Genomic DNA, 24,043 nt, shown 5'->3' with positions numbered 1-24,043 from the left:
GTTTAGCAATTGAATCATTAAAAGAGCCAAACTCCAACTGTCAAATGCATTTCTTTCTACTTGTCTAATTAGTAGACTTAGAAAAATCATCTACACATCTCATTAACAATTGATAAGTTTTTGTATTGATCGCTTCAATAATGACTTTAGCAGACAATCATGACCATTTGGTGGGTTCTTCTATCACTCTCACAACTCATTCTTATCACCTACGGTATCTAGTAGAATGAAACTCATAAATTGTAATGTTTTGTATTAAAAGATAGGAAATGGCAACAAGGCCCTTGAATGCTTAGATGTAGGAATAAATTAAATGAGGGGTATAATAGTAATTGTATAAAGAGATGATATATATAAATAGGAAGTAAAAAAAAAAAAAAAGGAAAGAGGGATCTGAATTTTGAGAGAGAACCGGCAGGAGAGAAAGGGAGAAAGAAGAAGAAGAAGAGAAAAGAGGGAAATTATAAGGGAAATAGAAAGGAATTGAAGAGAATAAGTTTAAAGGTAAGATTTAGGTTGTTAAGTGTATAAATGTGTATTATTGAACTTTAATTTCAGTTTTGATGAATGTTAGGGTTTTGAAAATTTGTGTTTTGGGTTTAATTGATGAATTAAATTGAATGTTATAAGGTTGATTGTTATGGGTAATTGATTAATGAGTTGATTATGGAAGATTGTGATGATTTTGAGTTATGAATTGTGTAAATGGTGAATGTTGAGTTAGAAATTTGGCAAGAACAGTAGGTTTCTGTTAAAAATTCTGGGTTGGAGGTTGAAGATGACAAAATTTCGGTTTGGTCCCTCAATTTTGGAAAATTACAGTTTAGTCCCCAAACTTTGGAAAATTTGCAGATTGGTCCCTGGAGCATATTCCGAGATTCTGAACAGAATAACATATGAATTATGGACAGAATTACTGTATAGATAAGAGAATTTAACACTTTCAATTTAGTCCTCCAATTTGGCAAAAATTACAATTTGACCCTAAAAATTTGGTAAAATTCCCGAATGGTCTTTGGAGTATAATGAGATGATCTGGACAGAAATGAGGACTAATTATGGTCAGAATTTCAGTATATTCATGGATTTATGATAAATTTCAGTTTGGTCCTCCAATTAGACAAAAGTTGCAATTTGACCCTTAAAAATAGGATAAATTACAGATTAGTCCCTAGCTGTAATACTAGCTTTTGCAGATTGGTTTGATGAATAATTAAGGGTTATTTAGTAAATTATTATCAATTTTATTAGTTGTTTTTATTATGGATTAGATTTCGGGAAAACCGTTAAATGTTGGGTTTTTAGGAAAAATAACTAGTTAGTTCAAAAACATATAGGGTTATGGAATATACCCTTAGATAAGTGTATTAAATAGGTTATATATTCCTTTGAGTTATTCTTGAATATGCCTTCTTTGTATTCAGATAATCCTGATATTCTACCGGCAGGACGTCAGTAGGATTTTCTTCAGTATTTGCTCTTGGCTTCTGTTTGCTTTTGAGTCAGGTGAGTGGATAATTTTCCATATGCATGAGAAATATTATAAATATTTGATTTGTTAATATGAATTGGATCATGCTTCTTGATAATATATATGCTGATTATTATCCTTATTTTGATAAAGCATGATCAATTATTGAATCTGAATTCTTGATATGAACCAGTATATATTTTGAATTGAATTCTGAATTGATAGCTCCTCATTTGATTGATGTCATGAGTTGAGCCTTGAGATATGAATACGTCTGTTTGATTATGATTATGAACCTATGGTATGTCAGTCAGAATACCCATGCTAACAGGGTAGTGTTAGTCTTTGTGCACATCGTATCTGAACCCTAGTTGGTCGGGGGAGTCACCAACCTGTGTGGACTGATCATCCCACAGTACGGAGCCTCATGCTCATTGCATTTTGATTTTCTGACGAGTTTTACCATATGACATTCTTGTTATGGCCAATTTGAGAACACTTCCATAAGAACCTAAAGCCATACTTGTATATATATTTCTCATTGTTGTATTACCTCGTGTGTGTATATTGAACGTTATCTACTCACTGAGTTGTTGAACTCACCATCTCATTATTTATCCTTTTCAGGCTTATAGCTTGATAGCAGGTCACTTTTGTTGGACTTTCCGAACCTGCTCTTTTGGTTGTAATTTGTACATTTTCCTTTATGTCTAGTTAGTGCTCCAAAACTCCGAATTTATATTAACTCTTGTATTAAGACAATTCAATTATATTATGAAGTTGATTTTGTTATTAATGCTGCGTTGAACTCTGATTGAGTTAGGATAAGTTTGTGTGTAAGTTTGGGTTCGCATAGGTATGGAACCTTGGAGGGGAACCTTGCCTATGTGCCGGTCATGGATCCGGGATTCGGGTCGTGAAAAACTTGGTATCAGAGCTTTAGGTTAAAGAAACAATAATATAATTAAGTTTCGTAATAAGTGGAGCATTAGGATCCGTGTTGTCTTGTTTGTTGTCTTTGAAATTCCGAATTCTCATTAAGCATGTCTTCTTCCCTGTGATAGATATGCTTTCCTATAATTCTGTGGTAATTATCATGCTATTGTTCTAGCATGACTTGAGTGCTCTCATTTTTATTTTAGGAAATGCCGAGGAATAGACGAATAGCTGATACTGTTAGAGTAGAGGATGATCAGGATAATGTCCCTATTGGGCGGTTGAGAACTGCAAGGCAGAGAAGGAGGCGCGGTGCACCCGTGCCTCAACATGTTGAGGAGGTACCTCCACCAGTGGAGGAAGAGCCTCAGGAGATAGAAGAGGAAGATATTGTTGATGAAACAGGTGTGGGGGTAGCTGACCCTGAACCTGTTACAGAGTTTCAGCAACTTAGCCAGGTTGTGCGGACCTGGATAGAGTTTTCTATGGAGAGAGATAGAAGGAGGGATAGAGATGTACCCTCGACATCCCACACTGTTCAGGGAGTTAATGTGCCGTTGAATGACTTCATGAAGTTGGCACCTCCTATTTTTACTGGGATGGATAGTTCAGAGGATCCTCAGAGGTTCCTAGATGATATTTGGCGACGGTGTGAAGCTTTGGGATGTACAGACCACCGAGCTGTGAGTTTGGCATCGTTCAAGTTGGAAGGAGATGTGGCAATCTCTTGGTTTGAGTCTAGGAAAAGAGCAAGACCAGTAGAGGCTCAGTGGACATGGAAGGAGTTTAGCTCCATGTTCTTAGACAGGTTTCTCCCTCAGAGCGTCAGGGATGCTCGACTTTATGAGTTTGAGAGGCTATCTCAGGGGAGCATGACAGTGGATGAGTATGATCTGAAGTTTACTCAGCTGTCTAGGTATGCAGAACATCTTCTACCCACTGAGGAGTGGAGGGTAAAGAGGTTTATTAGAGGACTCAAATCCTCTATGTATAAGGTGATGGTGTCACGGGTGTTTCCATCATACTCTTTAGCTGTTGATAGCGCCAGATTGATAGAGGCGCGAGAATTGGAGGATATGACTGCAGGCCAGTCTAAGAGGCCTAGAGAAGAGGGTCAGTCTTTTAGGCAACAGGGATTAAGTGCAGGTCCGTCTGGGGGACGAAGTGGCCGTCAGGGCTCATGGGTTCAGAGGAGGTTTAGACAGAGACCGTCAGTTAGTGGCTCAGGCGGTCAGAGTGGCAGTAGTGGTACTCAGAGTTTAGTTCAGACTGCACCTCGTAGTTCATTTATTACACCTAGTGATAGTTCTTCATGTCAGCACTGTGGAGGAAGTCATACTAGTGCAGAGTGCAACAGAAGGACCGGGGCTTGTTTTAGTTGTGGCCAGATAGGTCATAAGATCAGAGAGTGCCCGAGGAGACAGTTGTCAGCTTCGGGGTTATCTGCTTCAGTCCAGCATCCTATTCAGGCACCATCGACGAGCCAGTCTGTGGCTCATGGGGGTAGAGGTTTTGGTGGCCGTGGTCAGAGAGGCCGGAGTGCAGGTGATAGAGGTCAGATACAGCAGGGTCATGGGCATGCTAGAGTTTTTGCCTTGACTCAGCAGGATGCTCAGGCATCCAACACAGTTGTTTCAGGTATTCTTCCTGTTTGCTCTTTTGAAGCAAAAGTGTTGTTTGATACGGGTGCAACCCATTCATTTGTTTCCCCATATTTTGCCATGAGGTTAGACAAACAACCAACTTTGTTAAAATCTCCAATTTCAGTCTCCACTCCCTTAGATGAATTAATATTAGTGAAGTATGTGTATCTGGATTGTGAAATAGAGATTGGAGATAAGATCTTTATGGGAGACTTAAATGTCTTAGATATGGTTGATTTTGATGTGATTTTGGGAATGGATTGGTTGGCAAAGCATAGGGCTTCGGTAAATTGTTGGGGTAAGAAAATAATATTTGATCTAGATGAAGAAGTTGGGTTGGTATTTCAAGGAGATAAGATTGGGTCTCCATCAATTATGTTGTCGGCTATCTCGAGGAAAATGGCCAGAAAAGAGGTACAGTGCTACCTAGCATATATAGTGGATGTAGAGAAAGAAGTTTCCCAGTTAGACCAAGTCCCTATAGTTAGGGAGTTTATCGATGTCTTTCCCGATGACTTACCTGGATTGCCTCCATATAGGGAGATTGAGTTTTGTATTGATTTGGTTCCGGGTACCGAACCAATATCAATGGCACTATATAGAATGGCGCCAGCAGAATTGAGGGAGCTAAAGGAGCAACTGTAGGATTTGTTGGATAAAAAGTTCATCCGACCAAGTGTGTCTCCTTGGGGAGCCCAAGTGTTGTTTGTGAAGAAGAAAGATGGGTCATTGAGGTTGTGTATAGATTATAGGCAACTGAATCGAGTGACTGTTCGAAATAGATACCCAGTCCCTCGCATTGATGATTTGTTTGACCAGTTGCAGGGAGCTCAATTCTTTTCTAAGATCGATCTTCGATCTGGGTATCATCAGTTGAGGATTAGGGAGACAGACATTTTGAAGACAGCTTTTAGAACTCGGTATGGTCATTATGAGTTCTTAGTGATGTCTTTTGGGTTGACGAATGCACCAGCAGCTTTTATGGATTTGATGAATAGAGTGTTTGGCCAGTTTATTGATCGATTTGTAATAGTTTTTATTGATGATATTTTGGTGTATTCGAGGTCTAGAGAGGAGCATGAGCAGCACTTGAGAATGGTGCTTCAAACTCTGCGAGAACATCAGTTGTATGGCAAGTTCTCAAAGAGTGAGTTTTGGTTGGAGAGTGTAGCATTTCTTGGGCATGTAGTGTCAAGGAAAGGGATTGAGGTTGATCCTCAAAAGATTGAAGCAGTTAAGCAGTGGCTTAGACCTACTTCGGCGATAGAGATTAGAAGTTTCTTAGGTTTGGCCGGCTATTATCGGAGGTTTGTGGAGAACTTTTCTCGGATTTCTGCACCATTGACTAAGTTAACGCAGAAAAATGTTAAGTTTCAGTGGTCTGAAGCTTGTGAGAAAAGTTTCTTAGAGTTGAAAGAGAGATTGACTACAGCGCCTGTTCTAGCAGTACCATCAGGTTCTGGTGGTTACACAGTGTATTGTGATGCTTCGAGAGTGGGGTTAAGATGTGTTATAATGCAGCATGGCAAGGTTATTGCCTATGCTTCACGGCAGCTGAAGAAGCATGAACAGAACTATCCTACACATGATTTAGAGATGGCGGCTGTAATTTTTGCCTTGAAGATTTGGAGGCACTACTTGTATGGTGAAACTTGTGAGATCTTCACAGATCACAAGAGTTTGAAATACATCTTTCAGCAGAGGGATCTAAACCTGAGGCAGAGGAGATGGATGGAACTGCTGAAGGATTATGATTGTACCATACATTACCACCCGGGTAAGGCAAATGTAGTTGCCGATGCTTTGAGTAGAAAATCATCAGGGAGCTTAGCTCATATTCAGGAGGTACGAAGACCTCTGATTAGGGAGCTGCATGAGTTGGTGGATGAAGGAGTCAGATTTGATCTTAGTGAAGCTCGAACAATGATTGCTTATTTTCAGGTTAAGTCAGATTTGTTTGATAAGATAAAAGCAGCTCAGAAGAAAGATGATTCACTACTCAGGATTAGAAATGAGGTTGAGCAGGGTAAGGCTGCAGGTTTTGTGATAGGTGATGATGATGTGCTGAGATATAGGGATAGGCTTTGTGTACCTGATGTAGATGATCTGAGGAGAGAATTGATGGTAGAGGCACATCAGACAGTTTACACAATGCATCCAGGTTCCACCAAGATGTATAAAGACCTTAAGGTGTGTTATTGGTGGAATAGGATGAAGGCTGATGTAGCAGACTTTGTTTCTAGGTGTTTGACCTGTCAGAGGGTAAAGGGTGAACACCAGAAACCTCCTGGATTGTTGCAACCATTGTTGATTCCAGAATGGAAGTGGGAAAGGATCACAATGGACTTTGTGACAGGATTGCCTAGGAGTCAGGAGGGTTATGATTCAATATGGGTGATTGTTGACAGGTTGACAAAATCAGCCCATTTTCTGCCAGTTAGGATTACTTATGGATATGCAAAGTTGGCAGAATTATTTATTAGTGAGATTGTATGGTTGCATGGAGTGCCAATCTCGATAGTGTCTAATAGAGGTCCACAGTTTACATCGCGGTTTTGGGTGAAATTCCAAGAAGCTATGGGTACTAAAGTGCAGTTGAGTACAGCTTTTCACCCTCAGACAGATGGTCAATCTGAGAGGACTATTCAGATCTTGGAGGATATGCTAAGGGCTTGTGTTATGGATTTTGGAGTTGGTTGGAGTAAGTTCCTACCATTAGTGGAATTTGCTTACAACAACAGTTATCAGGCTAGCATAGAAATGGCACCTTATGAGGCTTTGTATGGTCGGAAGTGTAGATCACCGGTTTGTTGGTTTGAGGTTGGTGAGAAGAGGCTAATGGGACCAGAGTTGATTCAGATTACCTCAGAGAAGATAGAGGTAATTAGAAATAAGCTTCAAACAGCTCAGAGCAGACAAAAGAGTTACGCAGATAAAAGAAGGCGTGACTTAGAGTTTTCAGTGGGTGATTGTGTGTTCTTAAAAGTATCACCGACAAAAGGAGTATTCAGGTTTGGGAAGAAAGGCAAGTTGAGTCCTCTATTCATTGGACCGTATGAGATTCTGGAGAGAGTTGGGGCAGTTGCTTATAGGTTAGCATTACCACCAAACTTGTCCGCTATTCATCCGGTATTTCATGTTTCCATGCTAAGGAAGTATATGTCAGATCCATCGCATGTATTAGAGGTTTATCCCATTGAATTGAGGGATGATATGGTTTATAAGGTGCAACCAGAAGCTATAGTTGACCGACAAGTGAGGAAGCTTAGGTCAAAGGATATAGCTTCAGTAAAAGTGAAATGGAAAGGTCATTCACGTGAGGAAGCGACATGGGAGCTCGAGGATAAGATGCGTGAGGAGTATCCTCATCTTTTCGATAATCTCGGTAAGTATTCAATCTTTTCTATTAAGTTTCGAGGATGAAACTTTTATAAGGTGGGGAGATTGTAATGTTTTGTATTAAAAGATAGGAAATGGCAACAAGGCCCTTGAATGCTTAGATGTAGGAATAAATTAAATGAGGGGTATAATAGTAATTGTATAAAGAGATGATATATATAAATAGGAAGTAAAAAAAAAAAAAGGAAAGAGGGATCTGAATTTTGAGAGAGAACCGGCAGGAGAGAAAGGGAGAAAGAAGAAGAAGAAGAGAAAAGAGGGAAATTATAAGGGAAATAGAAAGGAATTGAAGAGAATAAGTTTAAAGGTAAGATTTAGGTTGTTAAGTGTATAAATGTGTATTATTGAACTTTAATTTCAGTTTTGATGAATGTTAGGGTTTTGAAAATTTGTGTTTTGGGTTTAATTGATGAATTAAATTGAATGTTATAAGGTTGATTGTTATGGGTAATTGATTAATGAGTTGATTATGGAAGATTGTGATGATTTTGAGTTATGAATTGTGTAAATGGTGAATGTTGAGTTAGAAATTTGGCAAGAACAGTAGGTTTCTGTTAAAAATTCTGGGTTGGAGGTTGAAGATGACAAAATTTCGGTTTGGTCCCTCAATTTTGGAAAATTACAGTTTAGTCCCCAAACTTTGGAAAATTTGCAGATTGGTCCCTGGAGCATATTCCGAGATTCTGAACAGAATAACATATGAATTATGGACAGAATTACTGTATAGATAAGAGAATTTAACACTTTCAATTTAGTCCTCCAATTTGGCAAAAATTACAATTTGACCCTAAAAATTTGGTAAAATTCCCGAATGGTCTTTGGAGTATAATGAGATGATCTGGACAGAAATGAGGACTAATTATGGTCAGAATTTCAGTATATTCATGGATTTATGATAAATTTCAGTTTGGTCCTCCAATTAGACAAAAGTTGCAATTTGACCCTTAAAAATAGGATAAATTACAGATTAGTCCCTAGCTGTAATACTAGCTTTTGCAGATTGGTTTGATGAATAATTAAGGGTTATTTAGTAAATTATTATCAATTTTATTAGTTGTTTTTATTATGGATTAGATTTCGGGAAAACCGTTAAATGTTGGGTTTTTAGGAAAAATAACTAGTTAGTTCAAAAACATATAGGGTTATGGAATATACCCTTAGATAAGTGTATTAAATAGGTTATATATTCCTTTGAGTTATTCTTGAATATGCCTTCTTTGTATTCAGATAATCCTGATATTCTACCGGCAGGACGTCAGTAGGATTTTCTTCAGTATTTGCTCTTGGCTTCTGTTTGCTTTTGAGTCAGGTGAGTGGATAATTTTCCATATGCATGAGAAATATTATAAATATTTGATTTGTTAATATGAATTGGATCATGCTTCTTGATAATATATATGCTGATTATTATCCTTATTTTGATAAAGCATGATCAATTATTGAATCTGAATTCTTGATATGAACCAGTATATATTTTGAATTGAATTCTGAATTGATAGCTCCTCATTTGATTGATGTCATGAGTTGAGCCTTGAGATATGAATACGTCTGTTTGATTATGATTATGAACCTATGGTATGTCAGTCAGAATACCCATGCTAACAGGGTAGTGTTAGTCTTTGTGCACATCGTATCTGAACCCTAGTTGGTCGGGGGAGTCACCAACCTGTGTGGACTGATCATCCCACAGTACGGAGCCTCATGCTCATTGCATTTTGATTTTCTGACGAGTTTTACCATATGACATTCTTGTTATGGCCAATTTGAGAACACTTCCATAAGAACCTAAAGCCATACTTGTATATATATTTCTCATTGTTGTATTACCTCGTGTGTGTATATTGAACGTTATCTACTCACTGAGTTGTTGAACTCACCATCTCATTATTTATCCTTTTCAGGCTTATAGCTTGATAGCAGGTCACTTTTGTTGGACTTTCCGAACCTGCTCTTTTGGTTGTAATTTGTACATTTTCCTTTATGTCTAGTTAGTGCTCCAAAACTCCGAATTTATATTAACTCTTGTATTAAGACAATTCAATTATATTATGAAGTTGATTTTGTTATTAATGCTGCGTTGAACTCTGATTGAGTTAGGATAAGTTTGTGTGTAAGTTTGGGTTCGCATAGGTATGGAACCTTGGAGGGGAACCTTGCCTATGTGCCGGTCATGGATCCGGGATTCGGGTCGTGAAAAACTTTTTTCTCTACTTGTATTTTTAGGAGTCTTAGAGTTTCATATTGACTGTAAACTTGAAAATGACTAGAGATGAGAGGTCAATTGTCTTTGTATTTAGTATGTGATTCATACGAACAAAAATGTCCCATTCATGTCCTTTCACGATATAAATCTTGAGATAAGTAAACGATGGGGATATGTAAAGATCTTTCTTCCACGTTTTATCATATTAAGAGTTGTTCTTCTAGATATCATTTCTGATATTAAAGGGTTTTGGAGTTATGCAACACTCATAACAAAGAGCTTCGCAATTCTTTTGAGAAATGTGTCCCAAAGTTCTCACGTTTTTGCTGGTTGCTTCCTTTCAGATTTATACAGAGACCTATGGTGATGATTGTAAGTTCAATAAATTAATATTTACTGCAAAGAGTTTTTGAGCCATGTCTCATGTAGGATGTAGCTTTTTATGCTAATCAGAATCAAGTGCTTAAGGGTCTTCTTAACTTTATAGATGAACTGCAGAATGAATATTCTGAATTGCCTGCACTTGGGCCAAAAATCACTCATTAAAGTTCGAGGCTAGATTAGATTTAGTAGAGATCTTTGCTAGCTTTAATGGATCCTCCATACTCCATGTAACTAGACAACTCTGATGGTGATTGAATCATGGAATTTTTTTATTGTTCTGCCCCATTCCTGATGCAGTTACAGTAATGAGTATTCTCAAGGATGCCTGGCAAAACACACCACGTAATTGGGTGGGTGCAGATCCCTGTGGAGGCAAATGGGAAGGCATTTCATGTTACAATTCACGTGTGACTTCGATGTAAGTTATAGGCAGTTGTTCAGCTTCAAATGTTAATTAAGCCTCGCACCTTCTTCCTTCTCCAAGTTTCGAGATTAGCTGACTATTTTCAACTGCAGAACGTTGGCAGCTGTGGGATTGACGGGTGAGCTGTCTGGAGACATCTCCTCCTTATCAGAATTGGAGGTTCTGTAAGTCTTGAGTTTTCACTTCACATATTAAATGATCCCAACTTACAAGTAGTCATAGCCTCAAATTAAGATGTAGTGCTACGATACTCTTTGGCTTTCTAGATGTCTAGACTGGGCTGCTCTAGCATCCGGATCTCAAGGCATGAGGCACCTATTGAGAAAAGGCCTCATTCCCAGAGCTCCTTTCATCCTTTTTCTTGATATATGAACATAGTGATTGTTTTCCATTCCAAGGATTCCTTGCTCATTAACAGTGTCTGGTTATAGGGATCTATCGTACAACACGGGTTTGAGCGGTACACTTCCGGCATCAATTGTGAATTTGAAGAAGCTAAAAAACTTGTAAGGGAATAATATGATGTTAGTATTAACTGACACCAGTCCTCTAATTAACTGACAGAATTTTCTTTTCTTCCATTCTAGAAAGTTGGTTGGTTGTAGTTTCAATGGCCCTATCCCTGAGTTGATAGGGTCTCTTCAGCTGCTGGAGTCTCTGTAAGTGTTTTATTGTTTTCTTGTGGACTAAACATGTGCTCTATTGGCAACATTTCTGAGACTCTCTATTGCTATTTCCCGCAGAGACCTGAATTCTAATAGATTCACTGGACAAATTCCACATTCAATTGGAAACCTTTCGAAACTCTTTTTGCTGGATCTATCTTATAATCAGCTCGATGGAGCCATCCCTGTCTCCAGTGGAACTACATCGGGTCTTAATATGCTAGTTAATACAAAACACTTGTATGTCAAATTTCCTTGTATTTGTCCAGCTGATTTGTGCTCTCTTGCTTCGGCTTTATTGACATCTGTTTATGCTGGTCTGAAAATTATTCAGTCATCTAGGAAGGAATCGGCTCTCAGGCACAATCCCGAAAGAACTTTTCAGATCAGACATGACTCTCATTCATGTGTAAGTTTGTAAATGCTTTGGATGTTGAAGTCAAACTACTTCACCAATGGAATAGGGGAGAAAATAGGAAGTGGAATTTTAATTTAATTTAAAAGAAAACAATATTTCTTTAAAAGGTTTACAATTTTAATAAATCCATATCTGATCAATTAGAACCACCTATATACATCATATACATTACTTCTGTGCAGGCTTTTGCATGACAATAATCTCACGGAAAGCATTCCTTCTACCCTTGGACTTGTGCAGACTTTGGAGGCTGTGTAAGCATCTACATGGCAAACTGAAGTGATTAATCTACACTGATCTAGTTTGTATTGAATGCCTTGTCTTTGTTGCAGACGTTTTGAAGGGAATTCATTAACTGGACCTGTCCCTCCAAACCTCAACAATCTTACCACTGTGAAGACGTTGTAAGTATACAGAAAACGACATTGCCAGTAAAGATATCACAATGGTTTGGCTTGTTTGTTAAGTCTTTTGTGCGAATTCTCACTCTGTTAAGAATGTTTTTGCTGATAAATTTCAGGATTTTGTCCAACAATAAATTTACTGGGCCTGTTCCTAATCTCACTGGCATGGCTTATCTCAGCTACTTGTAAGATTTCCATTCTGTTAGGTATCTCAGTATGAAATACAATTCGACTTTTCTCCAAATGCCTACTTTGACCAAAATCTTTTCTGCAGGGACCTGAGCAATAATATTTTTGACGCTTCAGATTTTCCGTCGTCATTCTCAAACTTACGGGCTTTGACAACACTGTATGTCTCCCTTCCTCCCTCCTTTTCTCTCTGTCATCACACACACTCGACCAACTCAATGAAGCCTTAACTAGACTGTTTTCTTTCAAGAATCACAAACCCTTTGCAATTAGCCCTTAAAATTTTGCTCAGGCATCATCTTTACATGCTAGATTATAATTGTCTCCATGTTTAGTAAGTGTTATATGAAGCAGTCATTGGTTTTTTGACAGAGACATTTTTGTCCAGGGAACCTCTTATTGACTATGCATTCCTGTGTATAAAAGTTTACAATTTATGATTTTTCACGCTGTCAACATAGTGAAGCCTTCTTCCCTTCCTGTGAATAACAGAATGATGGAAAACACTGGACTTGAAGGTCCGATTCCTCCTACCCTCTTCGATCTTCCTAGTTTACAGACTTTGTGAGTATCCTTCCACTTGTTTCTTTAGTACCATAGCAATCAACTTCATGGATATTGATAGATTCTTTCATCTCATGGAAACTGATGGATATCTAAATTCACAAATGGTTACAGGATTCTAAGGAACAACCAGCTCAATGGCACATTGGATATTGCAAGAAGCTCTAGCAGCCAGCGGGAAGCCATTGATATGCGAAACAATCTCATTTCATCCTATTCAGAAACACCAGAACTGTCACAACCCGAATCCCGGATCCATGACCGGCACATAGGCAAGGTTCCCCTCCAAGGTTCCATACCTATGCGAACCCAAACTTACACACAAACTTATCCTAACTCAATCAGAGTTCAACGCAGCATTAATAACAAAATCAACTTCATAATATAATTGAATTGTCTTAATACAAGAGTTAATATAAATTCGGAGTTTTGGAGCACTAACTAGACATAAAGGAAAATGTACAAATTACAACCAAAAGAGCAGGTTCGGAAAGTCCAACAAAAGTGACCTGCTATCAAGCTATAAGCCTGAAAAGGATAAATAATGAGATGGTGAGTTCAACAACTCAGTGAGTAGATAACGTTCAATATACACACACGAGGTAATACAGCAATGAGAAATATATATACAAGTATGGCTCTAGGTTCTTATAGAAAGGTTTCTCAAATAGGCCATAACAAGAATATCATATGGTAAAACTAGTCAGAAAATCAAAATGCAATGAGCATGAGGCTCCGTACTGTGGGATGATCAGTCCACACAGGTTGGTGACTCCCCCGACCAACTAGGGTTCAGATACGATGTGCACAAAGACTAACACTACCCTGTTAGCATGGGTATTCTGACTGACATACCATAGGTTCATAATCATAATCAAACAGACATATTAATATCTCAAGGCTCAACTCATGACATCAATCAAATGAGGAGCTATCAATTCAGAATTCAATTCAAAATATATACTGGTTCATATCAAGAATTCAGATTCAACAATTGATCATGCTTTATCAAAACAAGGATAATAATCAACATATATATTATCAAGAAGCATGACTCAATTCATATTAACAAATCAAATATTTATACTATTTCTCATGCATATGAAAAATTATCCACTCACCTGACTCAAAAGCAACAAAACTCAAAGCTGATATCGAAGAAAATCCTACTGACGTCCCGCCGGTAGAATATCAGGATTATCTGAATATAAAGGAGACATATTCAAGAACGACTTGAAAGAATATTTAACTTATTTAATACACTTAACTAAGGGTGTATTCCATAACCCTATATGTTTTTGAACTAACTAGTTATCTTTCCTAAAAACCCAACATTTAACGGTTTTCCCGAAATCTAATCCATAATAAAACAACTAATAAAATTGGCAATAATTCACTAAATAACCCTTAATTATTCATCAAACCAATCTGCAAAAGCTAGTATTACAGCTAGGGACTAATCTGTAATTTATCCTATTTTTAAGGGTCAAATTGCAATTTTTGTCTAATTGGAGGACCAAACTGAAATTTATCATAAATCCATGAATATACTGAAATTCTGACCATAATTAGTCCTCATTTCTGTCCAGATCATCTCATTATACTCCAAGGACCATTCTGGAATTTTACCAAATTTTTAGGGTTAAATTGTAATTTTGTCAAATTGAAGGACTAAATTGAAAGTGTTAAATTCTCTTATCTATACAGTAATTCTGTCCATAATTCATATGTTATTCTGTTCAGAATCTCGGAATATGCTCCAGGGACCAATCTGCAAATTTTCCAAAGTTTGGGGACTAAACTGTAATTTTCCAAAATTGAGGGACCAAATTGAATTTTCGTCATCTTCAACCTCCAACCCAGAATTTTTAACAGAAACCTACTGTTCTTGCCAAATTTCTAACTCAACATTCACCATTTACACAATTCATAACTCAAAATCATCACAATCTTCCATAATCAACTCATTAATCAATTACCCATAACAATCAACCTTATAACATTCAATTTAATTCATCAATTAAACCCAAAACACAAATTTTCAAAACCCTAACATTTATCAAAACCAAAATTAAAAGCTCAATAATACAAATTTACACATTTAACAACCTAAATCTTACCTTTTTACTTATTTCCTCCAACTCCTTTCTATTTCCTTTCTAATTTCCCTCTTTTCTCTTCTTCTTCTTCTTTCTCCCTTTCTCTCCTGCCGGTTCTCTCTCAAAATTCAGATCTCTCTTTTGTTTTTTTTTTTTTTTCTCTCTATTTATATATATCAACTATTGTTCAATTACCACACTACCCCTCATTTAATTTATTCCTACATCTAAGCATTCAAGGGCCTTGTTGCCATTTCCTATCTTTTAATACAAAACATTACAATCTCCCCACCTTATAAAAGTTTCGTCCTCGAAACTTAATAGAAAAGATTGAATACTTACCGAGATTATCGAAAAGATGAGGATACTCCTCACGCATCTTATCCTCGAGCTCCCATGTCGCTTCCTCACGTGAATGACCTTTCCATTTCACTTTTACTGAAGCTATATCCTTTGACCTAAGCTTCCTCACTTGTCGGTCGACTATAGCTTCTGGTTGCACCTCATAAACCATATCATCTCTCAATTCAATGGGATAGACCTCTAATACATGCGATGGATCTGACATATACTTCCTTAGCATGGAAACATGAAATACCGGATGAATAGCGGACAAGTTTGGTGGTAATGCTAACCTATAAGCAACTGCCCCAACTCTCTCCAGAATCTCATACGGTCCAATGAATCGAGGACTCAACTTGCCTTTCTTCCCAAACCTGAATACTCCTTTGGTCGGTGATACTTTTAAGAACACACAATCACCCACTGAAAACTCTAAGTCACGCCTTCTTTTATCTGCGTAACTCTTTTGTCTGCTCTGAGCTGTTTGAAGCTTATTTCTAATTACCTCTATCTTCTCTGAGGTAATCTGAATCAACTCTGGTCCCATTAGCCTCTTCTCACCAACCTCAAACCAACAAACCGGTGATCTACACTTCCGACCATACAAAGCCTCATAAGGTGCCATCTCTATGCTAGCCTGATAACTGTTGTTGTAAGCAAATTCCACTAATGGTAGAAACTTACTCCAACCAACTCCAAAATCCATGACACAAGCCCTTAGCATATCCTCCAAGATCTGAATAGTCCTCTCAGATTGACCATCTGTCTGAGGGTGAAAAGCTGTACTCAACTGCACTTTAGTACCCATAGCTTCTTGGAATTTCACCCAAAACCGCGATGTAAACTGTGGACCTCTATCAGACACTATCGAGATTGGCACTCCATGCAACCGTACAATCTCACTAATAAATAATTCTGCCAACTTTGCATATCCATAAGTAATCCTAACTGGCAGAAAATGGGCTGATTTTGTCAACCTGTCAACAATCACCCATATTGAATCATAACCCTCCTGACTCCTAGGCAATCCTGTCACAAAGTCCATTGTGATCCTTTCCCACTTCCATTCTGGAATCAACAATGGTTGCAACAATCCAGGAGGTTTCTGGTGTTCACCCTTTACCCTCTGACAGGTCAAACACCTAGAAACAAAGTCTGCTACATCAGCCTTCATCCTATTCCACCAATAACACACCTTAAGGTCTTTATACATCTTGGTGGAACCTGGATGCACTGTGTAAACTGTCTGATGTGCCTCTACCATCAATTCTCTCCTCAGATCATCTACATCAGGTACACAAAGCCTATCCCTATATCTCAGCACATCATCATCACCTATCACAAAACCTGCAGCCTTACCCTGCTCAACCTCATTTCTAATCCTGAGTAGTGAATCATCTTCCTTCTGAGCTGCTTTTATTTTATCAAACAAATCTGACTTAACCTGAAAATGAGCAATCATTGCTCCAGCTTCACTAAGATCAAATCTGACTCCTTCATCCACCAACTCATGCAGCTCCCTAATCAGAGGTCTTCGTACCTCCTGAATATGAGCTAAGCTCCCTGATGATTTTCTACTCAAAGCATCGGCAACTACATTTGCCTTACCCGGGTGGTAATGTATGGTACAATCATAATCCTTCAGCAGTTCCATCCATCTCCTCTGCCTCAGGTTTAGATCCCTTTGCTGAAAGATGTATTTCAAACTCTTGTGATCTGTGAAGATCTCACAAGTTTCACCATACAAGTAGTGCCTCCAAATCTTCAAGGCAAAAATTACAGCCGCCATCTCTAAATCATGTGTAGGATAGTTCTGTTCATGCTTCTTCAGCTGCCGTGAAGCATAGGCAATAACCTTGCCATGCTGCATTAGAACACATCCTAACCCCACTCTCGAAGCATCACAATACACTGTGTAACCACCAGAACCTGATGGTACTGCTAGAACAGGCGCTGTAGTCAATCTCTCTTTCAACTCTAAGAAACTTTTCTCACAAGCTTCAGACCACTGAAACTTAACATTTTTCTGCGTTAACTTAGTCAATGGTGCAGAAATCCGAGAAAAGTTCTCCACAAACCTCCGATAATAGCCGGCCAAACCTAAGAAACTTCTAATCTCTGTCGCCGAAATAGGTCTAAGCCACTGCTTAACTGCTTCAATCTTTTGAGGATCAACCTCAATCCCATTCCTTGACACTACATGCCCAAGAAATGCTACACTCTCCAACCAAAACTCACTCTTTGAGAACTTGCCATACAACTGATGTTCTCGCAGAGTTTGAAGCACCATTCTCAAGTGCTGCTCATGCTCCTCTTTAGACCTCGAATACACCAAAATATCATCAATAAAAACTATCACAAATTGATCAATAAACTGGCCAAACACTCTATTCATCAAATCCATAAAAGCTGCTGGTGCATTCGTCAACCCAAAAGACATCACTAAGAACTCATAATGACCATACCGAGTTCTAAAAGCTGTCTTCAAAATGTCTGACTCCCTAATCCTCAACTGATGATACCCAGATCGAAGATCGATCTTAGAAAAGAATTGAGCTCCCTGCAACTGGTCAAACAAATCATCAATGCGAGGGAGTGGGTATCTATTTCGAACAGTCACCCGATTCAGTTGCCTATAATCTATACACAACCTCAATGACCCATCTTTCTTCTTCACAAACAACATTGGGGCTCCCCAAGGGGACACACTTGGTCGGATGAACTTTTTATCTAACAAATCCTGCAGTTGCTCCTTTAGCTCCCTCAATTCTGCTGGCGCCATTCTATATGGTGCCATTGATATTGGTTCGGTACCCGGAACCAAATCAATGCAAAACTCAATCTCCCTATATGGAGGCAATCCAGGTAAGTCATCGGGAAAGACATCGATAAACTCCCTAACTATAGGGACTTGGTCTAACTGGGAAACTTCTTTCTCTACATCCACTATATATGCTAGGTAGCACTGTACCCCTTTTCTGGCCATTTTCCTCGAGATAGCCGACAACATAATTGATGGAGACCCAATCTTATCTCCTTGAAATACCAACCCAACTTCTTCATCTAGATCAAATATTATTTTCTTACCCCAACAATTTACCGAAGCCCTATGTTTTGCCAACCAATCCATTCCCAAAATCACATCAAAATCAACCATATCTAAGACATTTAAGTCTCCTATAAAAATCTTATCTCCAATCTCTATTTCACAATCCAGGTACACATACTTCACTAATATTAATTCATCTAAGGGAGTGGAGACTGAAATTGGGGATTTTAACAAGGTTGGCTGTTTATCTAACCTCATGGCAAAATATGGGGACATAAATGAATGGGTTGCACCCGTATCAAACAACACTTTTGCTTCAAAAGAGCAAACAGGAAGAATACCTGAAACAACTGTGTTGGATGCCTGAGCATCCTGCTGAGTCAAGGCAAAAACTCTAGCATGCCCCTGACCCTGCTGTATTTGACCTCTATCACCTGCACCCCGGCCTCTCTGACCACGACCACCAAAACCTCTACCCCCATGAGCCACAGACTGGCTCGTCGATGGTGCCTGAATAGGATGCTGGACTGAAGCAGATAACCCCGAAGCTGACAACTGTCTCCTCGGGCACTCTCTGATCTTATGACCTATCTGGCCACAACTAAAACAAGCCCCAGTCCTTCTGTAGCACTCTGCACTAGTATGACTTCCTCCACAATGCTGACATGAAGAACTATCACTAGGTGAAACAAATGAACTACGAGGTGCAGTCTGAACTAAACTCTGAGTACCACTACTGCCACTCTGACCGCCTGAGCCACTAACTGACGGTCTCTGTCTAAACCTCCTCTGAACCCATGAGCCCTGACGGCCACTTCGTCCCCTAGACGGACCTGCACTTAATCCCTGTTGCCTAAAAGACTGACCCTCTTCTCTAGGCCTCTTAGACTGGCCTGCAGTCATATCCTCCAATTCTCGCGCCTCTATCAATCTGGCGCTATCAACAGCTAAAGAGTATGATGGAAACACCTGTGACACCATCACCTTATACATAGAGGATTTGAGTCCTCTAATAAACCTCTTCACCCTCCACTCCTCAGTGGGTAGAAGATGTTCTGCATACCTAGACAGCTGAGTGAACTTCAGATCATACTCATCCACTGTCATGCTCCCCTGAGATAGCCTCTCAAACTCATAAAGTCGAGCATCCCTGACGCTCTGAGGGAGAAACCTGTCTAAGAACATGGAGCTAAACTCCTTCCATGTCCACTGAGCCTCTACTGGTCTTGCTCTTTTCCTAGACTCAAACCAAGAGATTGCCACATCTCCTTCCAACCTGAACGATGCCAAACTCACAGCTCGGTGGTCTGTACATCCCAAAGCTTCACACCGTCGCCAAATATCATCTAGGAACCTCTGAGGATCCTCTGAACTATCCATCCCAGTAAAAATAGGAGGTGCCAACTTCATGAAGTCATTCAACGGCACATTAACTCCCTGAACAGTGTGGGATGTCGAGGGTACATCTCTATCCCTCCTTCTATCTCTCTCCATAGAAAACTCTATCCAGGTCCGCACAACCTGGCTAAGTTGCTGAAACTCTGTAACAGGTTCAGGGTCAGCTACCCCCACACCTGTTTCATCAACAATATCTTCCTCTTCTATCTCCTGAGGCTCTTCCTCCACTGGTGGAGGTACCTCCTCAACATGTTGAGGCACGGGTGCACCGCGCCTCCTTCTCTGCCTTGCAGTTCTCAACCGCCCAATAGGGACATTATCCTGATCATCCTCTACTCTAACAGTATCAGCTATTCGTCTATTCCTCGGCATTTCCTAAAATAAAAATGAGAGCACTCAAGTCATGCTAGAACAATAGCATGATAATTACCACAGAATTATAGGAAAGCATATCTATCACAAGGAAGAAGACATGCTTAATGAGAATTCAGAATTTCAAAGACAACAAACAAGACAACACGGATCCTAATGCTCCACTTATTACGAATTTAATTATATTATTGTTTCTTTAACCTAAAGCTCTGATACCAAGTTTGTCACAACCCGAATCCCGGATCCATGACCGGCACATAGGCAAGGTTCCCCTCCAAGGTTCCATACCTATGCGAACCCAAACTTACACACAAACTTATCCTAACTCAATCAGAGTTCAACGCAGCATTAATAACAAAATCAACTTCATAATATAATTGAATTGTCTTAATACAAGAGTTAATATAAATTCGGAGTTTTGGAGCACTAACTAGACATAAAGGAAAATGTACAAATTACAACCAAAAGAGCAGGTTCGGAAAGTCCAACAAAAGTGACCTGCTATCAAGCTATAAGCCTGAAAAGGATAAATAATGAGATGGTGAGTTCAACAACTCAGTGAGTAGATAACGTTCAATATACACACACGAGGTAATACAGCAATGAGAAATATATATACAAGTATGGCTCTAGGTTCTTATAGAAAGGTTTCTCAAATAGGCCATAACAAGAATATCATATGGTAAAACTAGTCAGAAAATCAAAATGCAATGAGCATGAGGCTCCGTACTGTGGGATGATCAGTCCACACAGGTTGGTGACTCCCCCGACCAACTAGGGTTCAGATACGATGTGCACAAAGACTAACACTACCCTGTTAGCATGGGTATTCTGACTGACATACCATAGGTTCATAATCATAATCAAACAGACATATTAATATCTCAAGGCTCAACTCATGACATCAATCAAATGAGGAGCTATCAATTCAGAATTCAATTCAAAATATATACTGGTTCATATCAAGAATTCAGATTCAACAATTGATCATGCTTTATCAAAACAAGGATAATAATCAACATATATATTATCAAGAAGCATGACTCAATTCATATTAACAAATCAAATATTTATACTATTTCTCATGCATATGAAAAATTATCCACTCACCTGACTCAAAAGCAACAAAACTCAAAGCTGATATCGAAGAAAATCCTACTGACGTCCCGCCGGTAGAATATCAGGATTATCTGAATATAAAGGAGACATATTCAAGAACGACTTGAAAGAATATTTAACTTATTTAATACACTTAACTAAGGGTGTATTCCATAACCCTATATGTTTTTGAACTAACTAGTTATCTTTCCTAAAAACCCAACATTTAACGGTTTTCCCGAAATCTAATCCATAATAAAACAACTAATAAAATTGGCAATAATTCACTAAATAACCCTTAATTATTCATCAAACCAATCTGCAAAAGCTAGTATTACAGCTAGGGACTAATCTGTAATTTATCCTATTTTTAAGGGTCAAATTGCAATTTTTGTCTAATTGGAGGACCAAACTGAAATTTATCATAAATCCATGAATATACTGAAATTCTGACCATAATTAGTCCTCATTTCTGTCCAGATCATCTCATTATACTCCAAGGACCATTCTGGAATTTTACCAAATTTTTAGGGTTAAATTGTAATTTTGTCAAATTGAAGGACTAAATTGAAAGTGTTAAATTCTCTTATCTATACAGTAATTCTGTCCATAATTCATATGTTATTCTGTTCAGAATCTCGGAATATGCTCCAGGGACCAATCTGCAAATTTTCCAAAGTTTGGGGACTAAACTGTAATTTTCCAAAATTGAGGGACCAAATTGAATTTTCGTCATCTTCAACCTCCAACCCAGAATTTTTAACAGAAACCTACTGTTCTTGCCAAATTTCTAACTCAACATTCACCATTTACACAATTCATAACTCAAAATCATCACAATCTTCCATAATCAACTCATTAATCAATTACCCATAACAATCAACCTTATAACATTCAATTTAATTCATCAATTAAACCCAAAACACAAATTTTCAAAACCCTAACATTTATCAAAACCAAAATTAAAAGCTCAATAATACAAATTTACACATTTAACAACCTAAATCTTACCTTTTTACTTATTTCCTCCAACTCCTTTCTATTTCCTTTCTAATTTCCCTCTTTTCTCTTCTTCTTCTTCTTTCTCCCTTTCTCTCCTGCCGGTTCTCTCTCAAAATTCAGATCTCTCTTTTGTTTTTTTTTTTTTTTTCTCTCTATTTATATATATCAACTATTGTTCAATTACCACACTACCCCTCATTTAATTTATTCCTACATCTAAGCATTCAAGGGCCTTGTTGCCATTTCCTATCTTTTAATACAAAACATTACAAGAACAGAGGAATAACGTGGATGTAATGTAAGAGGCATTCTTCTTCTTCTTATTGTGGGATGAATTATAACAGTCCCTCTCAGATATTGTAAAATTACACAGATCATTCAAAAGTCTTAAGATCTGACTGAAACCTTGTCATGTTAGTAGTGTGACAAGTTAAATCCTGAGGAGATGTGCTATGCTACTTGCCTGCGTAAGAGTGTTTTATGTGTTAAATTTTGCAGACTTGTGGGTAACCCAGTTTGTGAGCGTACAGAAGCAACAGAACATTACTGCACAGTTCATCAAGCCAATTCTTCGTTTCTCCTCCCCTGCATTTCAGATCAGATTTCCAGTCCCAACAGCAAATTCTCTTATCCGTACACAGGAGTACTATTCTTCAGACCTCCATTTTTAGAGTCAAGAAACGCGACTTCTTATCTATGTCTGGTAGAAGTGTCTCTGATGCATTCCTTTAAGAACTCTAGGCTTCCTGTGGATTCAGTTTATGTAAATTGTCCAACAAATGATTCGTTGAGGTATCTTGAATGGAACGTATCTGTGTTTCCTTCGGGCCAAAATCACTTTAACACAACTACGATTTCTGAAATTGGATCTGTGCTAAACCTTCAGACTATTGAAAATCCAGATATCTTTGGACCTTCACATTTTAAGGGTGCTGCATACCCATACTTCGATGGTAATTTCACATTTCATGCACAAGTGAGAGATTTTTGTTTACATTGATCTTTCTTTCTTCTGATGACCCATCCCTCTCCCTCCCTCCCTCTTTTTCATGCAGGAAAACCCACGGTATCAAACAAGTTATGGAGCACTGGAAGTATCATTGGGGCTGCGGCTGGAGGAGCCTCTTTCCTGCTACTATTGCTTCTTGCAGGGGTATACGCTTATCGTCTGAAAAAAAGAAGAGAAAGAGCAAGTGAACAGAAGAATCCTTTTGGTACTTTAAAGTTCTAGTTTTTAGACCTGATATTTTCCCGTTCATCATCGAAAATTGCGGGTTTATTTCTTTTTCTCGGAAGCCAATCATATTGGATCAGGGGGTTACGGAATGGCAAGTCTCTCCCTCTTTTCCTGTCCTGCCATGGTGGTTTCATTTGCATAAACAATGATTGTGGGTGTTGCTGGCTGCAATTTGCCTTCAAACTATCTAACTTCTGAGCTGCCATGGTGTTTTTTCAGCAACACAATACTTGAGTCTTTCAACATTGTTGTGTACAGGTTTATAGAGGGATGCTTCGTACTGGACAACTGATTGCCATCAAACGATGTCGACAAGGATCGGTGCAAGGTGGGCTTGAATTCAACGCAGAGATAGAAGTTTTATCGAGAGTTCATCATAAAAATATTGTAAACCTTGTTGGGTTTTGCTTTGAGAGAGGTGAACAGATGCTAATTTATGAGTTTGTTCGCAATGGTAGTCTCAGGGACAGCCTATCAGGTATTACACTGGCACCTATAAATGATTCAACAAGATGCTTCATGAATCGCATGGAACCTTTCAATCTTACAAGCATTGAGTTTTTCATGACAACTCTCGCATCCAATGGAGACAACCCTTTGGTGCCTTTGTTCCGAAAATAAGCACACGCATTCTATAGTTGTAGTAAGTCTACACAATCATATATCCTCTTCTCATGTAAGCAGGTTTGAGCGGGATCTGGCTGGATTGGAGGAGGAGACTTAATGTGGCTCTTGGTGCAGCAAGA

General features: G+C 38.6%; 2 protein-coding genes and 1 long non-coding RNA gene across 6 annotated transcripts in view; all 3 read left to right on the top strand.

Annotated features, from left to right (window-relative positions):
* The window catches only part of LOC18107486 (leucine-rich repeat receptor protein kinase HPCA1), a 37,484-nt gene that overhangs the window by 12,451 nt on the left and 990 nt on the right, over nucleotides 1-24,043 (top strand). The gene's annotated exons all lie outside the window — the stretch shown is intronic.
* Nucleotides 1,513-9,519, top strand: LOC127905172 (uncharacterized). 2 transcript variants are annotated; one of them, XR_008058944.1, is made up of 2 exons: nucleotides 1,513-2,027; nucleotides 8,759-9,519. It is a non-coding gene; the product is annotated as an uncharacterized LOC127905172 (long non-coding RNA). The 2 variants fall into 2 exon arrangements; XR_008058945.1 differs by having other exon boundaries at nucleotides 1,513-2,031.
* Nucleotides 9,867-24,043, top strand: part of LOC18098390 (leucine-rich repeat receptor protein kinase HPCA1) — a 44,541-nt gene continuing 30,364 nt past the window's right edge. Inside the window, exons 1-3 of one of the 3 annotated variants that reach the window (XM_052451970.1) lie at nucleotides 9,867-10,024; nucleotides 10,334-10,454; nucleotides 10,553-10,624. In XM_052451970.1, the coding sequence (XP_052307930.1) occupies nucleotides 9,952-10,024; nucleotides 10,334-10,454; nucleotides 10,553-10,624 (266 nt within the window). In that variant the 5' untranslated portion in view covers nucleotides 9,867-9,951. The remainder of the gene's footprint in view (nucleotides 10,025-10,333; nucleotides 10,455-10,552; nucleotides 10,625-24,043) is intronic. The other 2 variants (XM_052451971.1, XM_052451972.1) reach the window with 2 other exon arrangements.

This window comes from Populus trichocarpa, chromosome 4 (genome assembly GCF_000002775.5).
Source record: "Populus trichocarpa isolate Nisqually-1 chromosome 4, P.trichocarpa_v4.1, whole genome shotgun sequence".
In the NCBI taxonomy this organism is placed as follows: Eukaryota; Viridiplantae; Streptophyta; class Magnoliopsida; order Malpighiales; family Salicaceae; genus Populus; species Populus trichocarpa.
The sequence above is the reverse complement of the archived record's forward strand: the minus strand, read 5'-3'. Positions and strand labels throughout refer to the sequence as shown.